This window comes from Moschus berezovskii, chromosome 10 (genome assembly GCF_049115385.1).
Source record: "Moschus berezovskii isolate FMDL1 chromosome 10, NW_MosBer_1.0, whole genome shotgun sequence".
Classification (NCBI taxonomy): Eukaryota; Metazoa; Chordata; class Mammalia; order Artiodactyla; family Moschidae; genus Moschus; species Moschus berezovskii.
Window position 1 is genome coordinate 92,968,850 of NC_142469.1, and position 27,155 is coordinate 92,996,004.

Consider the following 27,155-nt stretch of genomic DNA (forward strand, 5'->3'; position numbering starts at 1 on the left):
GAACCCCTGGAGGAGGAAGTGGCAACCCATTCCAGTATTTTTGCCTGAAAAATTCCATGGACAGAGGAGCCTGGCAGGCTACAGTCGATCGAGTCACAAAAAGTCGGACACAACTGAGTGACTAAGCTTGCATGCATGCACAAAAGGCTGATGGTTTTCCAGTTTTATAAGATAAATTTCAAACTTTTTGGCAGACTCAAGACCCTATGTGATCTGGCTTTAATCAATTTCTCTACTCCCATCTTTCATCCTTTGCCCTAACAGCCTCCACTCCATCCACACTGGAGCCTGCGTGCATTACTGATCATAATTTTTATTTGCATGCTCTCTGCTTTAGTTTGTGCATTTCCTAAAAGGACTTCCTCCATATCTTCCAGGTAAAAATCTATGCCTCCTTCAAGGTGACGTCCAGCTGCCACCTCCTGTGAAACTTTAGAATCCTCAAGTATATTTTCATAGCTTTCTGTTTTGCACTTTGTTAAATTAGCTTGCAACACAAAACGTAACAGGTGTCCTGGAGTATCTGAATTAAATGTATATCAACCTCCTTGAGGCTGAAATTATGAGGTCCTTGAGCAAGAAAGGCGTGCCTAGCACAATGTTCAGCTCCCGTAGCCTGTTTGAGAAATATTTAGTGCACAAGCTCGTGTTTGAGTGGTCATTCTTAGCTGCTTTTAAGAGCATGTTTTATGTCTTCCAACTACAGACTCAGTCTTTATACTTTCTTTGCATTTAAGTAACAAATGATGCCATATCTATAATAAATATAACCCTCCCACTATCTTCTTGTCCCTGATTTCCTAAATCAAGCACCAGATTCCGTTGCAGCTAAAACAAACAAATAGACAAACAAAAGGGCCACAGGGTTATTCATTTGAAAACACTGCATGGTATGGTGTTGTGTGCAAGATTCTGAGACTTTACCATTTATAATAATAAATGTGTCATATGCTAGCCAGCAGCGTGTCCTAGGACTATGCGTTCATCAAACCATATCTGTGGTTTTCAATGCATCTTTTTGGGTCTCTGATCCTCTAGTTCTAAAGACTAACATAATATAAATGTAAATCATGAATCCAAATAATCATGAAGAATAAATACCGTAACTCAGGACTCTGTGATTCAGACCCAACTCAGAGGAGAGAGAACACAAAGCCCCAGTCATCCTTAGTGGGTCCTTTAGTGTCCATCTCACTGGATACTGTCCTGATTAATAGCCTCTGCGTCAAGGGAGAGGTTATAAGACTATCCATTCAGAGAAATAGGCCAGTAGTTTCTCACATACTTAGATGGCGAGGAGAGAGGCCTGTCTCATTTAGGAAAAAGTTACTATAAAACAAGTTGCTGAGAAAGCATTATATTAAGTATTGGTTTGTTGAGCCCCTTTCAGAGGGAAAATCACAACCATCACCTTGATATCAGCTGTCAGAATGAAATGGGTGCTTCTTAAAAGTTGGACTCTCTAGCGCATTTATTTGTTCATTTCGGTGACATCTGTGGAGCACGTGCTATGTGCCAGACTTTGTGCTAGGTATTCAGGTTACAAAAGTGAAAGGGGAGACTCTGCCCCAGTAGTGTTTACCCTGTGATGTAGAAGTTAAAACCCCCTCACTCCTGCTCACAGAGATTCATGCACACACTAAGTTATCATTTCCTCAGCAAACTTTCTTCATAGACGGCTCAAAAATATGCTCAGCCTTTCCCAGTTGGATGGAGGGCCAACGATACCATATGGTCCCTCCACTTTCAGCACAATTTCCCAGAAGCTCTAGAATGACTTACAGTACTGGGACTTTCCTGGCTTAAGGAATGGTTAAGGCTTAAGGCTCCCAATGCAGGAGTCACACGTTCCATCCCTGGTCGGAGAACTAAGATTCCCCCATGCCTCGTGGCATGGCTAAAAACAAACAAACAAAAAAATAGAATGACTGGCCTTTGTTACTGAAAGACGATGACAAATGAAGACAGTCTATTCAGCATTGGAGAGAGTTTTCTGAAGAAAGGCTGTTTACCCTGTGTACTTTGCTAGCTGTCTCTGTGCGAACAACCCACACCCATGTTCAGTCACCCCATTCATTACTGTACCCGACCACCATTGACACCGAAGTTTGCTTGTACTTGATGTACTTGATTGTATTCCAATGTGTGTGACACTCGCCCCTCTTACCCTGACTTTAGTCTGTCCTGTGTTTTCCTGGAGACTCAGCAAGAAACTCCATCTAAAATACTGCCTCTCACGGATGCTCCATTTGCCTGATAGCAAGTAATTAATTTCAGATAATTCCCACTGTGTACTACTCCAGCCGCCTTGGGTTCAGGGCTTTGATTATCTTTTGTGTGAGGGCCGGGGCTTATACTGAGATGTAAATAGCCCGCTGGCCCTAGTCAGGAATGCCCAGGCCATGAAAGTTTCAGAGATCATAAGGCCTTTGTCACCAGACCTCAATGCCTATATTGATGCCTGTCGTGCTTTAAGATTTCATTTGCGTTGATTCATAGGCTCCCCTACCCCCAGAACTGGCAGTCGATAATTGCATGTTGCTTCACAATAAATCCATATGCACATTCTTGGTTTCCAAGAGTATAAAGTACTAAAGATAGTTACCAGGGGAAGTGAAAAATAGCTTTCTCTTTGCCAGAGGGGAATCTGTTCTCTGCTGTTATTCATTAATAACAAACTTCTGTTGTGAGTGTCAGAGTTTTTAAAAAGAGTTTCTGGTTGAGAACTTAACGGGATCCCTTGTTAAACATCTGAACGTGTATATTAATAATTTTATTTTAGTAACTTTTGTTTTCCTTTACCTCCTGCAGGAGGAAGATTGTAAGAGTTCTCATTTTAAGCTTTCAGCTTTCTATGTTGAGATTCAGTTTGCCTTCTGATTAAGAAAATGTTTAAAGGAATTTGTGCTCTCTGTCTTTCTGGGATTTCAAGTTTTTTACTCAAGGCATACATTTTAGTAAATCATAGTGTTTGTTTTTACAAAATTGGTAGGTAAGAGTTGGTGCTCTGTGCCTGAAATTCTTGCAGTGAAATCCCTTTTCAAAAAATTTCAAATTGTCAATTGTTTGATTATGATGCTATTCAGTTTATTTTAAAAAACGCAATGTATACAGAAATATTAAAACATCAGCAAGGAAAATAAAGCACCAGAGCTCTTAGAGTCCATTGCAAGCATCTATTTTAGTTCTGTTTAGTTGTTTCACTTCATGCAAACTGTGTTCCGGAAAAACTTGAAATTATGTTTTTGGATCTGGAGTTTCTTATGAGGATGAAGCAATCTTGGTGAAATGTTTTGTGAAGTGAGTTATTTTGTAAAGCAAGTCATCGTTTCATAATTGATAACTTTTTACATTTGGGGGAATTTAGAGTTGGGAAATATTTGTGCAAGGAGAGCTCTGTTATCACTGTGGTGTTATAATAATACCTTACATCCATCTGTGCATCTCCGTGTAGCCTTTCATTCCATTTCTGAATATAGCTTTGCCAGTAACCTGGGGAGCCATGTGGCTGAACGTGTCCAGATTTCGGGTAACAGAGACACAACATCAAGTTGTCATTTCTTCCACTTTTTACAAAACACTATTTTAAGTGTTTCCTTGATTAAGGACTTTCAAGGTCACAACTAAAATATCCCCATAGTGTTGACCCGATATAAAATTGTTAAATCTTTTGGGGGCATTCTAAAGTATAAACCATAAACTTGGCTCTCACCCCTAGATGGCTTTTACTGAGGTTTTTCAGAGTCATTTCACCTGCCTCAATGACAGCCATTTTCTTCCAGCCAGAACATTCAGGTCTGTTGTTATCCATGAAGAGGTACCTAGCTTTAGTCTAGTCTGCTGCTGCTAAGTCACGTCAATCTTGTCCGACTCTGTGCGACCCCATAGACAGTGGCCCAACAGGCTCCTGTCCCTGGGATTCTCCAGGCAAGAACACTGGAGTGGGTTGCCATTTCCTTCTCCAGTGCATGAAAGTGAAAAGTGAAAGTGAAGTTGCTCAGTCGTGTCCGACTCTTCGTTACCCCATGGACTGTGCCTACCAGGCTCCTCCGTCCATGGGATTTCCCAGGCAAGACTACTGGAGTGGGTTGCCATTGCCTTCTCCGTTAGTCTAGTCTAGAACTTTCTAAAAGATAATGTGTTGAAAGCCAGGAGCACATTCCACACAGTTAAATTTTTTAGTGGTTTTAAGGGGCAAATGCCTTAATTTCTATTATGACCGAAGAAAAGGGCCGCTTAATACAGAATGCGATTTAATCACTTAATACAGAATGCAGTCAGAGAACAGAGGTCATGCTCTTGGGGTGTCTCTCCATGGGCAGAATGATGCTTCTGCTTGTCCAAGAGGCTTCTATAAATCCAAGGTACTCTCTTTAGAGTCTAAGACTCTGGGTGGAACCAGATTTTTTTAAAAGAGGTCTAAATAACAAAATTCTTAAGTATAACTGATAAAATGAAAATGATTCTTATTTTGAATGTGTTTCTTTTACTAGGGTGAACTTCTAGACAAAGTCCACAAGTTAAAATTTATCAGAACTTTTAGTTTTGTTTTTATATTACAAAGGTATCAAAAGAAAATAGAAACTAGTGTTAATAGATTTGTTGTTTGGGGAAATCTGTTTCCTAAAGAAAACCTTTTTTTAATGAAAATACATGATGTGTTTACAGGATTGTCTCCCACCTATAGATAGATAGTACCAGTGTTTTTAAAGAATACGATTTTCATATTTTTGCTAACTTTGAGTAAATATTTATTGAATGCATAAACTGTGAAGATTCAAAGTGACCTAGTTTTAGAGTTGACATTATAGGTCCAGTAAGCGTATCTTTGTGAAAATGTTTAACCTTCTTTCTACTGTCATTTTGCTCTTAATTTATGGTGGTTCCGTCAGTAAAGAATCTGTCTGCAATGCAGGAGATGCTGGTTCAATCCCTGGGTTTGGAAGATCCCCTGGAGAAGGAAATAGCAACCCGCTCCAGTATTTTTGCCTGGGAAATCCCATGGACAGAGGAGCCTGGCGGGCTACAGTCTGTGGGGTCACAAGAGTCGGACACGACTTACTGACTAAGCCTGCCTACCTCCCTTGAGATAATAGATTCCAAGCATAAAAACAACTTACATTTCTAAATGTTAGTTGTTATTGTTTGCTTTTAATGGTGTTAATATTTTTTTCTTTTAGTCTCTTTTCCTAGAGGATTTGTTTTTTCGTAACTTAATCTATGGAGTTTAGTTTAAAAGGATTCTAATTGGCAGTTAAGTTTTGATTTGTGGCTAGAAAATGGTTCTGCTTGTTGTAACTTTAATGCTTACACTTGCTAGGCTTAAATACAGGATGGTTAGATGTCCACTTTGGATCTTTATTTCTTGAACAGAAGAGCTTTACTCAACTTGTTTGACTTCTGGTTTGACCAGGAGAATGAAGAAAAGTTTGACCTGGCCTTAATTTGCCAGAGGGCTTTTGTACCCTGTAGCCTTGGGACAGCATGTTTATACCATGCTGTGTTACACTGTGGCCCCCCCCCGCCAAAAAAAATTAACACTTTTCTCGATCTTTCTAAATAGCTTTTATTGATTCTGGTCTTTTAATGCATACTTGAAATCTTGAGATAACTATTCAGACTTTTATGGATACCTTCTATAAATTTCCTTTTTATTTGGCTGGGTGGGAAGAAGAAATATTCCTCAATTTTAACAGAAGTGATTTTGCAACTGAAATGATAGTACAATAGAGACATATTAAAATTCTCTTTAGAGGAGTAGAAGTAGTGATTCTTTAGACCTGTAGTTTATGGTGAGACCAGAGATAAAGTCAGTCTGTTGAAATAACATGTAACAAAGTCTGTGAGAAACATGAACTTTGTTCTTATTGGACGTAAGCTGACCAAGAACCACGGCTTAGACGACTTCTTGTCATTTATTCCACACTAGCCTCTATCCCCAGCCTTCTCCCTGGGAGAAGGGCCAAAGTTTGAGGTATGTGTTTGCTGCAAGCCCTTAAGATCATCATCTTTAAACAGAGTTAGGCAGGAAGGAGGCTCTGGCCTGGGGAAGGCCAGGCATTTGCCCAGCGTGGGCAGGCGAGGGGGCTGGTTAAACTCACAGACATGAGTCAGACTTTGGGTTCAGATCCCAGCTTTGCCACCTGTTAGCTCTGCAAGTTTTTTCATCTCTTTGTGCCTCCAAACCCGAGCCAAGTGTATCTACCCGACACGGATGTCTCAAGTATTAAATGGCACCAAATAAACACCCAGTGAACGCCAGCCTCTATTACTTTGTGTGACGATCTTCTGCCTTTCAATTCGCTGGTGTTCTTGAAATGCTTGAGTTCCTGTAAAAGTTTATTTTTGTTCGTGCCATTAACATGGTAGCAGCGCTTATGCTTTTGCATGTTATGGCAGATGGCTAGAGTTTTCAGAACAAGCGTAATGTAAATAATGTGTGTTTACTTGGTTATGCCTTTACCCAACATACAATCAGTTTATTTTCTGTTTCAGAAGGCATAAGTGTACATGGGCTGAGTAGCGGGTCTGGTATGATTTCAGTAACACACATGATCTTAGGATTAGTGTCTGGGAAAAATGATACTTAATTGTTTTGAAATTATCTACAACTGTATAGTGACAGTGAGATGGGCTGATTGAGCATGTGGTTGTGTGCTCATCAACCTGTTAGCTCTCACTGCAGACCCAGAAATCACTGGGAATTTGGCTCTTTGCACCTGGCAAACTAGGGCTTCCCTGGTGGCTCAATGATAAAGAATCTGGCTACTAATGCATGAGATGTGGGTTTGATCCTGGGTTGGGAAGATCCCTTGGAGAAGGACATGGCAACCCCTTCTAGTATTCTTGCATGGGAGATCCCACGGACAGAGGAGCCGGGTGGGCTGCAGTCCTTGGGGTACAGAAGAGTCATACAGGACTGAGTGACTAAATAACAACAACCTGGCAAACTAACCAGGAGCATCTCTATCTTCACTGGTTTGTACAGTCACAGGGAGCTGAGGGTGCTGCCTGCAGACCCTCCTCAACACATCAGAGACCACACAAACAAAAACAAATAATGACAAAATATCCAGATACAACGTAATCTGAGGATTATGTAACCTATTGTTAGCGTTTTAAAAATTTAAGAGTTTGGAGGCACATTCTGGTCTGTTTTTTCTTTTCTTTTTTAAGATTTTCCTCTCATCCTCAGCTTCATCTTTATTTACTTTTTTTTTCAATTTAAAAAAATGTTGGCTGCACTGTGCAGCTTATGAGATCTTAGTTCCCTGACCAGGGAATGAACCTAGGCCCTTGGCATTGAGAGCAGAGTCGTAACCACTGGACTGCCAGGGAATTCCTTGTTACTTCTTTTATTAGGTCGAGCCATGTGAACTGGAAATAATAGCTTTTGACCTGTAAAAATGGCAGTTTCATCTGTCCAACCTAATGCATAAATACCAGACAAGACATACAACATTTTCCTTGCTAGCCGATTATATCTTAATATAGATACCTGTGATATAATATGGGGTAAAGATTGGCATTTAGATTTGCAATGCCAATTTCTTATTTTGCTTTTGGGATGAACCTCAAGGAGATTGGGGTAAGAGGATTTTGATTACTTGCTTAATGATATTGTTTCATTCCATGTTAATTCCTCATTAAATCTTCTGCTTTGATGCCAAATCTTATGATAATGGGTGGGTTGGTGAGAGACCCAACTGCTATCATGGTTCATGAGTCAGATTCAGACTGAGGGTCACTTCCAGCATAAGCCAACTTACTAAAGTCACAGGCTGCCCATCACTTGTTCAGAGTTCATTTGAACTATAAGTTTAACAGTTGCCCATTATATTAAAGCTCTTAGAACTGTACTCAGTCACCAAAGGGATTCATTTGGAAAGCAGTATTTTAACACAACCAAATTGTAATTCAAATCCCAATCACAAAGTGATTTCTATAGAAATAGCCCTTTATTCTCATCTCTGTCCCTGTTTCTGTTTGTACTACATGTTCTGCCATACCTTGTTGACTGTGCTATTACTAGTATAATTCTAATAGCACTGCATAATTAGATCCTACAAGGACACTTCTTGCCCTGTGCTTTTGACCCAGATGAAAGAATGTAGATGAAAGAATGCCATCTTGAACATTCTTTCACTCATTCATTGTGCAAACATTATTGAATACCTCTGACAGGCCAGTCCCTATCCACAGGGGTTTATATTTGAGAAGAAGAGACAGAAAAGTGGACAGCCCGATTGAGGGCTTAGTTGGAGTATTTCTAGTGAGCGTGTGACGTGCACACAGAAAGTCCATTAAGCCGCAGTGAGGGGAGTGTAGAAAACCCAGAAAAGACACTGAGCAGTAGTTGACCAGGAGAAGGAAGAGAGCTGTGTCAGGTAGAGGGAGCAGCAAGGCAGTGGGCTTAGGTGAATGAGTGAGTCACTCAGTCATGTCCGACTCTTTGCAACCCCATGGACTGTAGCCTACCAAGCTCCTCTGTCCGTGGAATTCTCCAGGCCAGAATTACTGGAGTGGGTATCTCTTCCTTTCTCCAAGGGATCTTCCCAAGCCAGGGATTGAACCAGGGTCTCCTGCATTGCAGGAGAATTCTTTACTAGCTGAGCTACTAGGGAAGCCCCGGGCTTAGGTAAATAGGTGGGTAAATCTTCACACTTGGATCATACCAGAAAATGGATTTAAATAATTTGATTTGATTGTTTAGTTGCTAAGTCCTATCCAACTCTTTTGCAACCTTGCAGGTTGTAGCCTGATAGGCTTGTCTTTCCATGGGATTTCCCAGGCAAGAATGCTGGAAATGGTTGCTATTTCCTTCCCCAGGGGATCTTCCCAACCCAGGGATCAAACCCTCATCTTCTGCATTCGCAGGCGGATTCTTTACCATGAGACACCTTTAAAATACTATAGATTTTCCTATCGTTATTTTTACTTCCATGGTATTGATTCTATTCTTTTCTTTGCTCATTCTTATTAATATTTACAAATTGGTTCTATGATAGGTTGTTTGGTCCGCATTTCCTTATGACTACAATTTTTAAAAATTGAAGTATAGTTAATTTACAACACTATGGTAGTTTTAGGTGTCCAGCAAAGTGATTGCATTTCACACACACACTCACGTATTCCTCTTCAGATTCTTTTCCATTATAAGTTATTACAAGATCTTGCGATATAGATTACAATAGAGTTACCTGTGCTATATAGTAGGTCCTTGCAGTTTATCTGTTTTATACATACTAGTGTGTATATGTCAATCTCAAATTCTTAATTTATTTCCTCATCTCATTCTCCTTTGGTAACAAGAAGTTTGTTTTCTATGTTTATGAGTCTATTTCTGTTTTATAAATAAGTTCATTTGTATTTTTTTTAGATTCTACATATAAGTGATACCATATGATATTTTTTTCTGATTTGCTTCACTCAGTATGATAATCTCTACACTCATCTGTGTTGCTGCAAATGGCATTATTTCATTCTTTTTTATGACTGCGTAGTATTCCTCTCTGTGTGTGTGTGTGTGCACACGTGCGTACGTACATACATATATGCTACATCTTTATCTGTTCCTCTGTCAATGGGCATTTAGGTTGCCTCCATGTATGACTTCAGTTTTAAAATTCCTATCATTATGTTTTTCATCTTGTCTTTGAGGCCTCATTTAATTGAATTCATATTCTTCTTAAACTATTTATAAAGAGAAGCAACTGTTGAGGGTTTCTTCCTGTTTCTTGAGTTTTGTTTCTTCTGACAGAGAGATGGGGATCAAAGATAAAGTCACTGTGTTTGTCGTGCCTCCCCTCCTCGTTACAGTGTGGGTAGCTCCATGCACTTCCTTTCATTTTGATCACACTTGGGTGGTTCAGGTCACATTTTCTGTCTGTTCTGATACAGTGAGGGTCACTTTCTGACGCATTTGCCGCACTGTCAGATGATGCAGTGTTTTCCTTTATTTATGTTGTGATCCATTCATGCTTGTTGTTGCCATGTGTGTGCGTGCTAAGTCACTTGGTCACGTTCAACTCTTTGCGACACTATGGACCGTAGCCCGCCAGGCTTCTCTGTCCGTGGGATTCTCCAGGCAGGAATACTGGAGTGGATTGTCACTTCCTTCTCCAGGGATCGAACCCTTATCTCCTGTATCTTCTCATTGGCAGGTGGGTTCTTTACCACTAGTGCCACCTGGGAAGCCCCTGTTGTTGCTATAGCCTAAAGTAAGAGCCCAAGGAGGGGGAAAACCAAACTGAGGTAGAATGTGGTCTTCCCTGGGATACCTGGGCTCAGACTTACCCCTGCTAAGAGTTTGCTAAATGTTCTGCATCACTGTTCACGTTGCTTGCTTAAGGTTGGGGGAATGGGTCTGCCAGAGCCAGGCTGCTTTTAATTCATTCCTCCCATCCCTGGTGAATTTCTAGAGGCTTCATTCCAATCAAGACCAGCTTTGCACTTGACTTTCCATGTTTTCACTCACTCCTCTCCTGAAGCAGTTTCTGCTGCTCCTAGAGCAGAAGATAGAGAAGGCCACACACTTTACTTCCTTTTCTGTGTCTTCAGAAATGTTTAATATATTAGGTTATATATCTTTGGATGCTCTTGGTGTAGTATTTTTGCCAGTTTTTAGTAACTGTGTTTTTTAGGGCACTGTTGCTCATTTTTTACTCTTTGTGGGAAGGATATTCTGTGATTTAGCTTTCAGCAGTCATCATGACCTGATTGTTTTTGCCAGTTAGATGACCACAAACAACCTTTCTAGCTCTAACTGATTCATTTTCTAAGGATTCAGCCAAGATTTCTTCTGTTTGGAAGTAAATTTGCTTATTGTTTATTCAACAAACACAAGGAGAAGTATGTTAAGGTCATAGATCATGACTCTGGGAGGCACCATTGGCCCACCTGCCTCCATCTTCGACAGATGCCCATGCTGATTGGTGGCCTAAGCTTGGGTCAGAGGAAAGAACTTGGTGTCCGCACCTTCCCTCCGTTGTCATGCACGCTCCATCCGTTCTCCGTGTTTTTACATTGCCATGTGCCTAGTCAAGGCTGTTTAGCAGCCCTGTTCAAGAAGTCATCATGCCTGATCCATGAATCAGTTCGTCTAAGATGCCATAAAAGCAATGTGACTTTGCAAACACCACCCAATCCCTTGGGAGACTTACCGCTTCTGGGATGAAAACTTCCATCAGCTCTAGAAACTAGAGCCTCAAACGCCTATGTAATTGCCCTAGTTGGCAGTCTTGCTCTGAATCATCCTTTTTCCATGGCACGGGCTGTGTGAGAATTGAAGACACTTGGGAATGAGTGGGTTTGGTGTTTGGCTTTAGTCTTTGGTGTGCCTGACACCATGGATGTGTTTTGGGTAACACTCCCCCACTCTTTACAGAGAGACCTATAGAACTGTTGCCTACTTTCCCATAATTTTTTCATCTCAACTTCCCTGTTTTGTACAACCAGCAGGGGCCTCTGACCTGTGGGCAGGGTGATCTCAAGCAGTCAAATCTTCCAAAGATTTACAGAATGAAGGGGAAGTCGGTTCCTTTTCCTTCACTTAACATCTCTCTTCCCCCAACTCCTTTCAAGAGAAGGAAAGGCATTTTCTCTGCTCCATGGAAACTTGCAGAATCATGATGGGTGAGCTTACTTGTTACTGAAATCTCCCTAGACTTGGCTGTAAGATTCCTGAGGTCTTGTATTTTCTTCCTTCCTTACAGTGAAAGTAGCAACATTATTTGGGGTTAACTAAAAGCAATTTAGAGCTTGTGAGTTTTAAGCAAAAGAAGAGAGTTTATTGGGGATCGTAGTATCCCTTTGTTGTTCCTTTGGCTTTATAGTTCATTTTTCAATAGTTTCTTTCAATGAATTAAGTGCTGACAAGCCTTTGCCTCTAGGGGATGGTAACATTACCTCAAATTCTCACATACTTTTTACAAATACGAGTATCTTCTCCTCCTCTGCCTCCTTCTCCTCCGCCTTCAAATCTGGCGACAACTAGTTAATTTTGAAACTGCCAGAGAGATTATTTCAGTGTTACACTGCACCTCTGGGAGAAGAATGGAATTTCATCTTTTTTTCCATATGCTGACTAAAATCTCTTCATTTCAGAGGACAATGATGTCACCAGCTAATGAACAAAATATTTCTTGCTAAACAGATGAGTCCTCCCCTGACTCCTTTGTGAAATAAGGGGGAAAAAAAAACAAACCCACAGTGTGTTTCATATTTTATATAGTTACTCTGACAACTCATAAACACTTTTGAAAGTAATTCTAACTTCTTCAAAGAGTGAAACAAATTTTTCTGTAAACATAAAGAATAGCACATTAACTGGATGGCTGTGACCGGAAGGCCCCCGCCATGGCCGGACGATGATGACTGGTAATGCTGATATGAAAGTCTCAGCCAGAGCCAGTATTCTGCCCCTAAGTTAGGGAGTGACCTCAAATGCATCACTCCTTGGACCAGTGGAGGGAGATCAGGCATGTTGGAGGGATTATGAAATCAAGCTTGGAGGAGAGGAGAGCCGTGGAGCTGTTGTTGATCGGTGTCACATGCTGTTTATAAAGGGAGCAACATCAGCTGAGCTCTTCTTTGACTGTCCAGATAGGCAGGCATGTGAGGTCAGTGGGAGCCATGTAAACAGCGGACATTTAGGCTTATACAGGAACTTGGAAATGTCCCCAAAGCCATGGCGAGTGCCTGTCCCCTCACTGAAGCCCCAACCAGAAGTGAGTTCACCTTTTTCTGAACCTCTGTATCTCTTGGTTTCTCGTGCCCATTTATCACAGTTGACTTATAGTAATCGTATGTCTGAATTTCTCTTGGGACCTTCCTACCCCCAGACTTCTAGATTATAACCTTTGTAAGTCCAGGTCAAGCCAGCTTACTCATGTACTTTTGATTCTTTTCCCTTCCTAATGCTTTGAATCAGTACATCCATCCACTGATTTCAATTAGGAAATATCTATTTATTGTAAATGGAAAAGAATATCATGATGTTCAGTGTTGGCAATTGTGTGCAGAAATAGGTATTCTTTTTATGCTCCGTGTGAGAATTTAAAATAATAAAATGTTTCTTATGAGCAAATAAATATGTATCAAAAGACTTAGTGATATGCCCATTCTTTACCCATCAATTCAACAATCTAATCACTTATTCTAAAAAACGATTTACTAGACACATTAGAAATTTTATGACAGTGTTCATCAGAGTATTTTTTATAATGCTGAAAAATTAGAAACATGCAAATGTTCCAATGATTGAGGGCATTATTTAAGTAAATTATAGTTGGTATCTATGACTGAATACCATTGAATCATTAATGCATTGTTATATTTTATTTGCTAAATATGTGTTGATGTCGGCAGATGTTCAAAACATATTAATTTTTAAAAACAGGTTATAAAACAGTTTGAGCAGTGTACATTGAGAACTCCAGGGTTTCTCCAAAGGAAACCTTGAGAGCAACAATGCCTCTCAAAGAGGATCACAATGATAAGTGGGCACTTTGCTTCTGTTTACACCTGTGTCCATGTGAGGGAGGCTCTGGGGACCTTGATAGTGTCTGTGACTGTGGGGGCTGGAGCGGCTAAAGATCACAAGGTCATTCTTTTTGTTTGTTTATTTTAGAAAAAGTAACAGAGGTGTATTGTGTGTGTGTGTGTGCATGTGTGCATGCACACGAAGAAATAAGCCAAAATGTTACTGATGTTTCTGATTAGGAACATATAAGCATTTTCTTTTTTTCTGTATCTATATTTTCCAAAATTTCTAATGAAAAATAGATTATGTGTTAATAGGGATAAACAATAAATGTTGCTGAAATACAGACAGAGAAATGGAAATGACAGTGCTCTTTGACTTCTTGAAGTTTAGTGAAGGGCTAGACAGTGCGATAACATACTGAGCTCAGTCCCCAGATGCTCTGTTGGGCTGCTGTGCAACCACCTGGCATAAGGAAGATGAAGAACAAGGCCAGGAAGGCTTTCCGGAAGAGGTGACACAGGAACTGAACCTTGACGGATGAGTAGGAGCTAGGGAAGTAGATGGGGCAGGCAGAGATGATCCCGGAAAGGAACCCGCAAGTGCAGAGGTGTGCGGGCGCATGGGGTGTCTGAGGTGCTGTGAGGACGTCGGAGGATGAGAACCCGGCGCTGTGAGTGGCTGTTCCCACATAGTATCCACATAGCTGAGCGCAGCATACACAGAAGCTGGAGATGAGCGCTCTGACCATGTGGTCCTACATTCACAATATGGCCTTTGAACTTTGCTCTGAGGACCTAAAGAGTGTTCCCTTAGAGTGGGAGTCGGATGCTCAAATCTGTCCTCTGCAAATTTGCACACCTCTGGTGTGCTGGTAAGTTCAAGTCCACTGCCCAGTGAACAAGACCAGCGATGCTCCTCCTTTGTGAAGTGGATCCACCCTGTTTCCTTCTTGTCTCCACCAAGAAACTTCCCAAGGGTGGCTGGCTCAGCCTAGTTTTTCAAATATCCTGAGATTTCCTCTAGTACAGAGCAAGGGCTGGGAGCTACAGGGCAGGCGAGTCTCAGTTTCTTCAAATTGTGCATGGATTATCTGCCAAAGGCCCACCATGGGCACCCTGCATACATGGCTTTCCACATGAACTGTCTCCATAAAATCTGACTCCTCCTGCCACCATTAAAAAGGGTGAGTAAGGAGTGGGAGGCCACTGGGAGGACAAATAGGAGATCGGTCCTATCTTTCACTCGCCTCCCAGAACCTGGCTCATCAAATGCCTGACTCCCGCGGTCTTACACTGTAGAGGCTTTGCAACCTAACGGGCTCCTCTCCCAGTCAAGGCCTCCCTTCATCTTCTCAAGAACCCTAGGAGGCTTGCCACTGCCTTTTTTTTTTTTTTAATAAATGATAGTTTGCAAGTGGCTTAATGGGAACCTCACTCAGGATCATCTGTGCATCTCAACAGCCTTCTCAGACTCAGCCTCAAACGTTGGCCATCATCACTTGCTTTCATGTGTTTTCCTTGCCTTTGCTATCTACACGGGCACCTAAAACGGCAGTTTGTGAGAATTAAAATAGGTCTTGTTTGAATTCCGATCAGCAATAAAGAGAATGCAGATGTAATAAGCAGCTATTACCGAGCTCCAGTGGTCAACTGTATGCAGTTACGTACACCATTTGTAAAAACAACAACACATTAAGACAAATGTTATTAGACCAAATGTACGTGGAGACACACCAAACCCCACAGAAGTAGAGGGATTTGCTGGAGGACTTGGAAATTAATCCCAGGCTGTGCTAGCTCCAAAGTCAAGGAGTATTTCCCCACCATCTTTGGGGCGTTCACCTTTTCTTAGTTTTCATGAAGTAACAAAGAAATTCAAGTGAGACGTCTACCAACAGCCTTAAGGAATTCTAAGCACGATGACGCATGCAGTGTGGTTGCAGTCTTGGGTGAAGAAAGCCCGGGTAGAGTTAGGGTGGTGCAGGAGCGAAGCCATGAAGCATCCCAATTGTCCTCTGCCATTTACCATCTGGGAGACCAGGTCATGCGTGCAGATCCTTAGCCCAGAGCCTGGGAATTGCGAGTGTTTGATAAATCCAGGTGTTTGAAGTCTGACATTGGGAAAGCACCTGTCACCATTTGTGGTACATCTGGGGCTTCTCAGATGGTGGTGGGAAGGGGGCGTATGTGAAACCAGAGAGGGCGTCAGGGAAACGGATTTGTGAAATGGGGATGAGGCAGCCTAGGGAAGAAAGTTCCATAAATGATGAGAGAAGACACTTTAGGGGACAGAAAAATTGGAGGAAAGGGAGTTTTGTAAAGAGTACACGTGTGTGTGCTAAGTTGCTTCAATCATGTCCAATTCTTTGTGACCCTATGGACTGTAGCCTGCCAGGCTTTTCTGTCCATGGGATTCTCCAGGCAAGCATACTGGAGTGCATTGTCATACCCTCCTCCAGGGGATCTTCCTCACCCAGGGATCGAACCCGAGTCTCTTATGTATCCTGCATTGGCAGACGGGTTCTTTACTACTAGCGCCACCTGGGAAATCCTCATGCAGAGTGAGAGAAGCCCAAAGCACCCAAGGAAGGAGACCAAGAAGGTGCCCAGGAAAAGGAGCTCTGGTGGTCAATGGTACCCCCTGGGGTCTCTGCTATGTGATGACCCAAAAAGAGTGGGGGGGGGGCTTGCATAGTGTAAATAAAGGTCTGCATGGTGGGAGAGGCACCTAGGAGTGAGCAGTTTAGACTGCAGTGGGAATACATGACTTCCCCAACTGAGTGAGTTTAGCCCTGAAAATACAGACATGGCCTGCAACCCATGTCTTGGATTCTTCGTATGGGTTTTCAGTCCTGCCTTTGGAAATGATGTTCTGTTTAAGTAGCAGCATGTGATGTCGCTCCCTAGACAGCCCTGAGAAAATTAAATGACCATCTTGTGACAGAGTCCCCATGCTCACATTTTAGAATCCAAGAGAACTCAGCTGCTCCGAAACAACTGATCATTGAAACAGTTTGGTAAGACAGTTTTAGAAGCATCAGTGAAGGAGAAACGTCCTACATTTACTCTAGTGGCTAAAACGGAAAGAGTAAAAAGCAGGGAGAGAGACAGAAAGTGACAACTTTAGGAGAAAACCACAATCATACGTTTTAATTCAGGAGTTTCAAAAATAGCCCCCTGAAGGTGTCTATTTTCAATCGCGACGACTCCCTTCAGGGGGTGTTGAGACTTATCTGCAAAAGAGATCTTTTTTCAGTTCAGTCACTTGTGAGGGTGAGTCCTTGTCCCGGACTTGCTCAGATTCTCGCGTTCTTTTTTTTCTTTCTCTGGAATTCCATAGACAGTAATTAAGGAACTGGAGGCCAGCGGGAGGTCAGGGAGCCTTCGTCAGTGAAAACAGGGATTGTTTGCCACGTACAACACTCCCTTTTTTCCTTGTGGTGAATAGGAGATTTGCTTAGAGCTGATGACTTATGCCTTTCTTACAAGTTATGCAGTGAGCGAGGAACTGGCAGATCAGTCAGCAGGCAGCAAGCGGCTAATTGAAACCAGTGTCTTCACTTTCTTCTTCGGATCCTAAGCTGTCCCGGCGGAGCCTGCCCGATCATGTAACTCCCAGGGAGCATGGTCCGGGAGAGCCTCACCATCCCTTTGCGATTACAGAGGGGTCGAGCGGGAGTGAAGACGCGCTCAGAGTGGGGAGGGGGTGGGGGTCCCGGACACGCTCAGCGTCACCCCCGAGGCCTGCTCAATGCCGAAGCCGGTAAGTTCGCTGGACTCGTTTCATGCCGGGGGGGTGAGGGGACTGTGCTTCTGTCACTTCAAGTAAAAGCTTTTTTCATCATTCCTGACTATGATGCTTCCCCCTTTCCTGTTCAAGTTCCTCTTGATTTTTCCTTCTAGTCCCTTCCTTTCTTCCCTTCCTTGTAACGCAGAGCATTCTTTCCTAGCTTGCTCATTCAAGACTAAGGCATAGGTTTTGGGGGGAGAGGAGTGATTATTATTGAGAATAAAGCGGCATAGGAGGGGTTGGGTGTACATGGTTTGGGAGCTTAGTTGCCACTCGCAGAGGCTTTTCATGCGGAAGACTTGGCTTCGGGCAGCGTTGCACACGGCTTTTCTCCTAAAGAAGATCGGTTTCCTTCTCCTAACATGAACGTTTAGTACCATTGACATCGTGTGAATTTCACAGGCGAATACCTTGACAATTTCAGAATACTTTCCAGAAATGCATAAATGTAGTGTTCCCTGCGTGGCTCCAGGGGAGATACGTTGACTTAGTTGGGACATGTTTGGAGCTGGGGAAGCAAGTTGAGTGAGTGTGTTTCTGCAGAAGGCGCAGTTGTAATCCTGTGCTCAGCAAGGTTTCCAGCGGTCCCCCAAAGGGTTCTTGTTGCTCCTTGCAAGTTCAGATTAGTCTTTATTATAAGATGTTACTGCTTTGCCTGCAGCACTCTGCCACGCAGCTTTTGGAAAGCATTTGTTCTAGCGCATCACTGTTTGCAAGAACTGTTTGTTACAAGGTCAGGGGCAAGTGAAGGATCTCTTACGACCTTCATTGACAGTCTTCAGTTTGATCAGTAAGGCCATGCTTTCAGTTTGCTCCAGCACACTCATTTTTGTATCTACAGATGCTATTAATTGTGTTCCTGTTTTTTCTGATTATCCTTAACGTAGCTGTGTTATAAAAAGTGCTTTGCGCTGGCTCCGTGTCTTTCCCATTAGAACATTGCAGATGTGTCAAGGACGCACATATTCCAAAAGAAGCTGAGAAAGAGGGAGGCTCCACCCTCCGTTGCAAGCCAAACGGGGCCTAGTCTCCTCATTCAGCACCCTGGCGGGAGAATGGTGCACTCTCTCTTTAAAGCAGCTATAGTTTTCTGCCTTGGCTTGGTCAATTTGTTATGGTTTAAAACTGTGGAGCCAGCTGTCTGCAAGCTGATGTAATGTTGCCATGGAAACCAGAAATGAAACACTTAAGCATTCACCACAGAATTACTACATATAGCATTAGCCAAAGTAATTAAAAGTTGAGCCATATGGGCTTTCTGGTGGAAAAATCTGCAAGAAGGAGGTTGGAAATCAAATGTTTCTATTTACAATATTGTAAATCCACTTTTCCACATTCTCTGGTGGAATAAATCTATTGCCTTTTCTACTGAAGGTTTAGAGGTGAAGGGTTGTATACAGATGATTGCGTTTCCACCTTCTAATTTAGAATCTGGTCAAATTAAAGTTTATTTTAGTACTCTGACCTGGGCCAAGACAGGGAGGGTGGGCGATACCATCTTGTGTTTGAATGTGTATAAACATATACTGTTGTTTTTTTTTCTCTTTAGTTTATTTAAAACCTGGTTTTATAACAGCATTGAGTCTATTTCTTGGAATCAATCATTCATTTTATATTCAATGCAGATTTCCTTCATCTTCTACAAAGTTCCTCTAAGTATGAGGATTTCCTTTATATACACATATCTATTTCTCAATTTTAAAAAACTTAAAAGAGATTCTCACACCCCCGTCTCACAAGTACATTTCTGGGGGTGTATTTTCTGAATAAAAAGACAAGTCTCTTTTTTCCAGTGTTTGGGAAGTGGCACATGTGTATTTAAAAGGAGAAACATGAAATGAGGAATTTAAGCTTTACGGCCTAGTTTAAAAGAAAAATGCACGCCGTTTACAGAGTCTTTATGTTGAAACAGCTGGAGAGGATTTTTTTAAGGCAAATATTTCACAACTCTTCTTCCTCTGGACCCAGGAGGAAGTGAGAAGTCAACACCTCTCTCAATAAAAAGCATCCTTGGGATACACTGTTTACCTCCAGTGACTTCTGGGCTCACTAAGAGGAGATTTTCTGTTTTTAAAATGATAATAATAATATATACATATATTTCTTGAATGACTTATTTTATCCCACATTTCTCTTCATATAAATAGTGCTGCATCAGCTATCTCGTCTAGTATCCCCAGACATGCTACTGCAAAGAAAGTTATTGGTTGCCAGGATTTGTGGTTTGTCAGTGGCAAATGCCTTCAAACTTTTAATGTTTTTTCAAGAAAAATAAAAATAACAATTCAAAATTCTGATGAGTTCTTTCTCAAAAAATAGATAGAGCATGTGAAAGTAATGAAATAAGTACCTGGACTATGTTCTTTTTCACCCCAGTGAATTTGAGAAGAGGAAAGTAGGGCTGGTGGGGATGGGGAGGTATCATTGCCTTTAAATCTGTTGTCCTGGTTTAACTATTTTGTTTTTTTCCTGAAAAGTTCCTTCCGATAGTGTGTTTCCTACAAGTGATTTGTGTCTTTATGACTCAAGATTTTTGTAATATCCCTTTCCAGATCCCCTTTCTCTTTTCACTCCCCTTCCCATCCCTACACACACCCATGCACACTGCCACCAGCAGCTGCAAGCTAGGTATGAGTGATATTCATTCTATGATGTCACTTCCTGAATCTTGCTTATGAACAATCTGTGCTTATTTCAGGGCTTCCCAGGTGGTGCTAGTGGTAAAGAACCTGCCTGCCAATGCAGGAGATGTAAGAGATGTTCGATCCCCGGGTTGGGAAGATCCCCTGGAGGAAGGCATGGCAACCCACTCAGTATTCTTGCCTGGAGAATCCCTTGGACAGAGGCGCCCAGTAGGCTACAGTCCATAGGGCTGCAGAGGGTTAGACACAACTGAAGCAACTTAGCACCCACACACACACACACATATGCTTATTTCATTTCCACGTGACTTTAGAATTTTTAATATGATGGTTATAGACAGTCTAGATTTGTAGGTACAGAAACTTTCCGTGGTCGAATGTTGACTCTTCTTCTATTAGAAGTACTTGGTTTTTCAGAGACATCAAGGAGGCAGAATGTTTTTCAGTGTTTATGTGTAATTCCATGCACTGTGGTTTTGTTCAGGTGCTGATTACCCAGAATGAGGGGTTAACCAAGTTCTCATTCCTCTGGTTGACCACTCTGACTGTCCCATCACACACCAGCAAATCATGCAAGAAAAAGTAAAGTTCCAATCAGACAGTTATGTAGTAGAAGCTGTACTTATTATTTTATTTTAATGTGTTACCTTTTAAGTTTTAGACCAAATGCATTAAGCATGATGGCCAGCACGCCGTGTATCCTCCTTCCCTGATTATCTGGGGGTCTAATTTTTACTCTTCATTACCAGCAGTTAACTTTAATTCTGAAATGTGTATGCAACATTTTACTTAGGACCTTTTTTTTTTTTTTTTTTTTTAGAGAAATTGGATGTAGATACTGATATACGTCACAGAAGGAAAGTCTGAGAAATACCCCTCTCCTGATGACTTGCTGTTTTATGGGTTATAATAATTATTCTTTAAGGAGTGAATGGTTTGCTTATAGTCTTGCAGGGAGAAAGTACAATGGCTTCAATGCTGGGAACCCCAGGGCCAGGACAGAGGCCAGGAAATGGGTCGCATATCCCTGACAGAGGGCCAGAGTGCTTACAGAAATATTTGTGGACTCACAGCAGACACTGTTTTTCTGCCTAAATAGTTACTAGAATCCCTACCTCATTTCCTCTTGAACAGTTCTTTGCTCACTCTTGCTTCCCAATTTAACTTCTATAAAATTGGGATTCGTGAGAGCATTTCTTGGAGCGGGGGAGGTCTCCATATTAGACTCGGAGACGTGGTTCGGAGACGTAGTTTGGTTTTGGTTGGAGGCATGTCTCTCCCCGCTCTGTCAGCGAGCTGGGTTGGAGGAAACCGAGGGAAGGTTGTTGGCAGGATGCGCGGTGAGAGCTGCAGAGGCTCGGAGCGGCCCGGGCTGTGCCGAGGCTGCGCACTTCCGCCCGGCTCTGCGCCCCCGAGGATGCCGGCGCGCCCGGTCCAGGCAGCACGTCCATTGACTTGGAGCCTCCTTTTGCTTTTTCACATTTTGAGCAGATAAAACAGAGGAAGCTGCCTGTTGAATGTTGGAGCTGACTTGGAAATGAAAGCCTCATTTTGTTCACAAGGAAAGGATTGTTTTTCGCTTGGGTCATTGCTGCAGAGACTTTTTTTTCCCCCTCTCTGTAATGTTTGATACTTGAGGGAAAACAGCTGGGCTGAGCATTCTTGAATCACTGCAGAACTGAAATGGGATGCTGGGGAATATGGACTGGACTGTATGGCTGAAAAGGTCAGCTTTTTCCCTTGTCCCTCGTGGAGGAATGCAGGCTCTTTCCCCAGGCTCTCCTTGGGAACTCTTGGAACGAGCTGGGAGAGGCGGAAGGAGGGATGGCAGACAGTCCCCACAAATGGGACCGAGGATGGCTTTTTGCATCTCTTCCGTTTTCCTGCCCTGCTGTTTTTGATTTTCGGGGAGGACTGGAACAAGTCAACAGAATCTGGGTTTGGAGAAGTAGTCGATGACCACGTTAAACTGCAAGCCCTGATGGGCCAGGCAGAGGAGAGGCTGGCCCAAAGCACAACAGTGTAATTGGAATTACAGGGCCGGCCTAGGGGAGCGTCCTGCCGGAGCTCTCCCAAAGAAGACCAGGAATTCATTGAGACAAATGCACCCCAGGCCGTGCCAGGCCATTGGTGTGTGTGTGGGTGCCTAGGACCTAATTCTCCACCAAATTAGACCTTAAGATGATGGTACGTGTCTCTCTATGAACCTGTTGGGCGGCTTTGTTGGTGCCCCAAGTTCAGCTTCAGAGCTGCCAGAGTTCACACTGGCAGAGAAGCAGAGCTCCGCCCAGCAATTATCTGATTAACTTTTCCTTTGTTTCTTTGCCAGTCAAGAGAACAGTCGGAGGATGAGACCGAGGAATCGGTGAAGTTTAAGAGGTTACACAAGCTGGTAAACTCCACTCGCAGAGTGAGAAAGAAACTCATCAGGGTGGAAGAAATGAAAAAGCCCAGCACAGAAGGTAACAAAGCAAACCCTGCCCTCCTTATTCCAAAGCAAGTCATCTGAGGTCCATCTCTCAGTAGACAGTATGAAAGTGGAAAAATGGGTTCTGGCTGAGGCTGGCAGAGGGGGAATTTGGGATTGCATGTGAGCAGGGCAGCACTGAGTACCTTCTGGAATGTAAGATCCTGGCCTCCAGCATTCCGGAGGCTTAGTTATTTAAATATTACAAAGATGGGGAGTGGCTAGTGTATGGCAATGAAATCTTCTCAGGATGTGGTCCAGCTTTCATTTGGACCTTATACCATTTTATGTAAACTTTTATTTTAGAACATCTTCTGAGTGTGAGCCTCGGCTCCTAAAGGACTATGGTTCTCACCCAGTGAATTTAGTCCAAATTTAATATATCTCCACCTCAAACAAACATCTAACAAACAAGGCACTTAATGTCTTTTCAGATCTCTGAGGGATGATTTCTTCTTCCTGTTAATGATCTCAAGTCTCAGTTCCAAAGAGGCTTTAAGGACCTCCCATTCTAAGTGCTTTAAGAGCCAGGTTCCTGGCCAAGCCACTCATCAGAGGAAGCCATAATGTCAAAAGGGACATGAACTTGGATTTATTGTATTGAATAGTTAACCTTTGAAGTGTAATTATGACAGTTTAAATCTCAACCGTGTCTGTCCTTCTTATTGTTAGTAAAGTGCATTTTCAGCACCTTGTAAAAGTCTCCCCAAAAGTTGCAAAAGAGTAAGATTTCCTGTTTGGGAAACAATTAGTGATTGAAAGAAATGCTAGAAAGAATTTTTTATTCTTTTTAAAAGCACGTGGCTTGTTAAAATGTCACACTGACATTGTGGGGAAGTTCAAAATTTTAACGTGTAGATTTAAAAAATGCCATTGTAGAGGCTCTTTTGTTGTACCTAAATCAAAGCGCACCTTGGAGGGAACTGAATTCCCCTTCGTTTACATAGATGAGGGTTTCTGTTGCTGTTTTTGGCATTTTGCAATTTTTTGTTTGATGTAATTATTTATTGGTTTTAATCCTCTGGAGGAATATTGAAGGCCGGGGGTTGCTATGGGAAAGTGGAGATTGAAAGGAAAGGGGAAGGAGACAAGAGAAGCAGGGAAAGAGCCACTATCTGCTTTGTAGCCAGTTTCTTAAACTTAAGAGTTCTATTTAATTCCAGGGTTGCATCTGGGTGTCTTTTGCATGGTAGTTCCAGGTGCAGTGCTGTTTACGTTTGGCTGTTTTAATACCTGCCTGTCTGTCATGGTTCCACAGAACAGAACACACAGTCTGACTTCCTCTCCCGTGGCGGGTCTACTGAGATTACACACAGTGTCGTTTGGTAATATTAAGTAGGAACATATGGAATTGCCATCATTCAACCTTGGGAGCATCTCATTTTAAAACAAACCTCATGCATAGTCGCCAAAATTAAATCTCATCTATCATGCATAATTTGGTGGGTCTTGTCCATAAATGAGATAAATGGGTGAAGTACATGGCCCCGTGCCTGCCACCCAGAAGCCCCTTTGTATGTGATAGTCATGTGTGTTGGGGCTCATAAAAGCACAGAAATATTCTCACTTGTGTGTTTATGTCAGAATCAATCGATTCAGCTATCTCTGAGAGACATAGTTGAGAAAAAGGGAAAGTGCACCAAAAGAGGTCGCTATAGGGTAAAAGGTAATAACTCCATGGACTTTCAGCATTGAACTTTTGATTCATCTGGGCATTTCATGCAATAGATGGAAGATGGATTTGGTGAGTTTAATCCCAAGTGGCAGTTCTGGGGTCCAGCGTCTGGGGTGCTAGTGACCAGGCTTGCCGCTGTCACCAGGAGAGGTGTGTGTACAGCACAGGGCATCCGCTGCAGGCTGTCCCCAACACAGCCATGCTAGATTGGAACTCCTCTGCGCTCTGCGTGGTAGAACTCTTCCTTGTTAGCAAGAGAGCTTGTGCTGGTACACAGAGGCCACCTGGGCACCTTCTTTGCAAAACAGGAGAGATTCATAGTCCCCACAATCCCTCCTTCTGCCCCTGGACCTTCAAAGAGTTGATCCTTTTGATTTCTGCATGCCTGTGCCAGTAATGGAGAAGGCAATGGCAGCCCACTCCAGTACTCTTGCCTGGAAAATCCCATGAACAGAGGAGCCTGGTAGGCTGCAGTCCATGGGGTCACAAAGAGTCGGACACAACTGAGCGACTTCACTTTCACTTTTCACTTTTACGCATTGGAGAAGGAAATAGCAATCCACTCCAGTGTTCTTGCCTGGAGAATCCCAGGGACGGCGGAGCCTGGTGGGCTGCTGTCTGTGGGGTCACACAGAGTCGGACACGACTGAAGTGACTTAGCAGCAGCAGCAAGTTATCTGAATAATAATGAACATTTCCTCAGAGCCTTCTGTGTGCCAGCCGCTTTCCTAAACACTTCAGATTTTATTGTAATATGTCATCTTACAGCTTCTTGTAATATGTCATCTTCAGAATAGTCACCAGAGGCAGACACCGATGCTGCCCTCACTTGTGAAATGAGGAAACTCAGATGGACACAAAGAGGGGAAGTAATGTACTCATGGTCACCGAGCCAGCTGGACAGAGCCCTGGAATTAAGTCTGAGCAGCCTGACTCCTCTAGATCCTGGTGTGCTGTCTGCTCCCACCCCATCTCTCACTCCCCAGCTTTGGAGTCTTGGAAAAGCCTGAAGAGCTACAGTTCTTCACTCAGGCTTACTCTTGTAACTAGAGAAACGAGTCCTTCTCTGGCGCGTGGGTGACCCCAGACGATATGACGTTGCAGGCCAGGGCAGTGCCCTTTATCCGGTCATTTCTGTCTCTTCCCTTCCTTCATTACTCCAGTTCATCTGTAACCTGCTCATGAATCACTAGCTTTTGTACAGTGTTGTTCAGCATACAAAGTACCTTTACCTATCTCTTTCTATTTAACTTTATCCTCTCAATATCCTTATAATAGATACGACTAAAATAGGTAGGCCTTGGGAATTCCCTGGTGGTCCAGTGATTAGGACTTGGCGCTTTTCACTGCTGTGGTCCAGGTTGAATCCCTGGTCAGGGAACTAAGATCCTGCCAGCTTCGTGGCACGGCCATTAAAATAAAATAAACACAGGTTGGCATTATGAGAGGTGAGGAAACAGACTCAGAGAGATGGAGTAGCTGTCCACGGCGGTAGAGCCGGTGAGTGGCATGGCCAGAGCTAGACTTTGTGTTTTTGGCTTTAAGTCATCTCATCCCCTGTCACCTTCCTCCTGTCAAAACAACCTACTGTCATCTCAGCTGAGCGAGAAGCAGCTCATACCCCAGATGGTGATGAAGTTGGGCACATCCTGTTTCTTGTTCTTCCAGTATGAGAGTTGTACTTTCAAGTCAGAGGTGAATGGGAGAAGTATTACCCTAAACCCCAAGGACTCCAGTGTGGACTGGGATTTCAGGCCTTGGGTCTGGCAAGGATGGAAGAACCCATACCACATGGGGACTGCCCATAGCACAGGCTAAGGTGTCCTGTTTGAAACTGTTTGCCCTGTTTCCCTGCAAACTCTTTACCAGATGCTGATGTGCCAGAACCAGGAAGTGGAGCTACTTATGTCATGGGCATGTGTGAACCAGCTGGTTCCAAACTCATATGTGGCACGGAAGTATTGGAGTCTCTGATGACAACCCTGAATATAGAATCTAGAAAATTTCCAGAACAGTTCTGAGTGATAGGTCCTTAACTTCCCCAAATCCCCTTAGGGCCTTAAGGACTTTTGCACACCTCCATGGACACTTGGGCTAAATGTGAAGTCATGGTCCGTTATTCGACTATTTTTAGGGAGAAGTCTGCTGTTGGGCTGCCCCAGTCCCCAGGCTGTGCCTTTCAACCTGATCGCTTCACCCCTGGAAGTGGAGGGTATCTGGACGAAGTTGCCATATTTTACTGCCAGCAACATATGGCCATTTGGTCTCTAGTCCATATTAGTCAGGTGTCCTGAAGAGGGAACAGGAAGCATTCTAGTCTGGTCAGTGTCCATCAGAACCATGACCCTGGGTTTTAAACTTCCTTGAAAGATCCAAGAATAATTCTCGAGTGAATATATTTGTGCTGCAGATTATGGAGAACTTTCAACCGGATATAGTTTTGAGTCTCTCTCTCCCCACCACTATCTCCTTGACCTCAAAGTCAGTCTTGGGCTGTATTTAATAGCAGCAATGCTTTTTTCTCTGTATATTTGTAATAGTAATTCCCATCAGTTGGAAAAATTAAGAAATTTCTGGAACTTTAAAAGCCGGTTACCAGTCACTCATCTTCCCCCGCCTCTGGAGAGAGTTGTCCTTTTCCTTCATCACTGACATTTAGCCACACACGGGCACCCTCGTCCCAGCTGGTATATTTAGTGCCATCCTTCTGTTCCAAAGAGCTTGGTATTTTTTCCTCTTCACAATTCAGCTGGCAGGAAGCCGCAGTGCTCAAAAGTTTCCTTATATCGATAATTAAAGGGACAAGAGCCAGTTAGGATCACTACACCCAGAGTTTGACCTACTTCTCTTCTCACATCTGTTCACATAACACATGCAGAAAAGAACTTAGTTTTCCTGCCAGCAAGTCCAAACCTTTCCACTGGGCTCTGAAAGGCTTGGCTGGATACCTGGCTCCAGTGAAGGCTTCCAGAGCTGCAATCCTTGAGACGAAATGGAACACTTCATGAGGCTGCCTGCGTGTCCAGGCCCTTAAACGCCCTTGCCACTTTGTAGCAGGGCCTGCCTCGATGGGAATGCCTGGCTTGGATCATCCGG

The 27,155-nt window shown here is 42.9% G+C and overlaps 1 protein-coding gene across 6 annotated transcripts in view; it reads left to right on the forward strand.

The window, feature by feature from the left end:
- Window positions 1–27,155, forward strand: part of SASH1 (SAM and SH3 domain containing 1) — a 349,577-nt gene that overhangs the window by 289,162 nt on the left and 33,260 nt on the right. For 4 of the 6 annotated variants that reach the window (XM_055433599.2, XM_055433600.2, XM_055433597.2 and 1 more), the window contains one exon: window positions 22,247–22,379. In XM_055433599.2, the coding sequence (XP_055289574.2) occupies window positions 22,247–22,379 (133 nt within the window). Of the gene's footprint in view, window positions 1–16,429; window positions 17,249–21,103; window positions 22,105–22,246; window positions 22,380–27,155 lie in introns of those variants that run through there. The other 2 variants (XM_055433602.2, XM_055433603.2) reach the window with 2 other exon arrangements.